This window comes from Mus pahari, chromosome 10 (genome assembly GCF_900095145.1).
Source record: "Mus pahari chromosome 10, PAHARI_EIJ_v1.1, whole genome shotgun sequence".
In the NCBI taxonomy this organism is placed as follows: Eukaryota; Metazoa; Chordata; class Mammalia; order Rodentia; family Muridae; genus Mus; species Mus pahari.
Window position 1 is genome coordinate 35,878,591 of NC_034599.1, and position 1,291 is coordinate 35,879,881.

A 1,291-nucleotide genomic window follows, 5' to 3' on the forward strand; every position below is an offset into this window, starting at 1 on the left:
CACACACACACCAAAAAATGCACTCCATGGCTATAGAGATGAATGCTCTGCTACCTGTCTGTGGAATGGGCACAATAACAACGTGTGGGGGGAGGGGACCGCTGAAAAAAATGTGATGAGACAGAGAGTGTGACACAGTGACTGGCAGAGAAAGACAGCAGAGACAGAAAGAGAGCAGTGCCCTTTGAAGAGCCCACATTCCAGTGGTAGAGGAATTCGGAGAAAAGGTTGTGGAAGGGCAGTTCTCCTCCTAATCCTCTAGCCTAAAGCAAGCGCTGGTAACCTCGCCTGCTAACCTTCCAGAAACAACTTGTGTTCAGTGTATGTGCAGCAGTCCACAACCAAGCCACCCAAAATGGATTCGTTTTTTTTTTTTTTTAAAGACTTTATTTATTTAAGTACACCATAGCTGTCTTCAGACACTCCAGAAAGGGAGTCAGATCTTGTTACGGATGGTTATCAGCCACCATGTGGTTGCTGGGATTTGAACTCCGGACCTTTGGAAGAGCAGTCAGGTGCTCTTACCCACTGAGCCATCTCACCAGCCCAATGGATTCGTTTTGAGTATTAGGAAGTAGTTAGGACTTTATGAATAAATCCTACAGAGGCCCTGCATGGTGGTGCATACCTTTTGCCCCACCACTGCCCCAGGCGAGGCAGGTGGGTCTCTGAGTTTGAGACTAGCCTGGTCCACCTGGTGAGTTCCAGGCTGGCCTGGAAGCTGTGATCCTACTTCCTCCTCGGGCTTGCTGGGATAACTGGTGTGTACCACCACACCCGGCCCTCTCCTCATCTCGACAGCAGAAGGAGAAGGCTGAGTCCCACCTTTTGCCTCTGTCTGTCTCCTCAGGTTATTACGTATTCCAGCCGTCATGTCTACAATAACTTGACCGAGGAGCAGAAGGGCCGAGTGGCCTTTGCTTCCAACTTCCTGGCAGGAGACGCTTCCCTGCAGATTGAGCCTCTGAAACCCAGTGACGAAGGCAGATACACCTGCAAGGTGAAGAATTCAGGACGCTATGTCTGGAGCCACGTCATCTTGAAAGTGCTAGGTAAAATAGGACCCCAAAATAAATGCCTGCCTCCTTTTGCTGTTGTGGTTTGGTTTGGTTTGGCTAATTAGTTAGTTTTTTTTTTTTTAAAGATTTATTTATTTATTATATATATATAAGTACGCTGTAGCTGTCTTCAGACACTCCAGAAGAGAGAGTCAGACAGATCTTGTTACGGATGGTTGTGAGCCACCATGTGGTTGCTGGGATTTGAACTCCGGACCTTCGGAAGAGCAGTC

The 1,291-nt window shown here is 48.1% G+C and overlaps 1 protein-coding gene across 2 annotated transcripts in view; it reads left to right on the plus strand.

Annotated features, from left to right (window-relative positions):
• Positions 1 to 1,291, plus strand: part of Clmp (CXADR like membrane protein) — a 103,449-nt gene that overhangs the window by 91,643 nt on the left and 10,515 nt on the right. For both annotated transcript variants that reach the window (XM_029543430.1, XM_021207199.1), the window contains one exon: positions 851 to 1,052. In XM_029543430.1, coding sequence (XP_029399290.1) covers positions 851 to 1,052 — 202 coding nt within the window. The remainder of the gene's footprint in view (positions 1 to 850; positions 1,053 to 1,291) is intronic.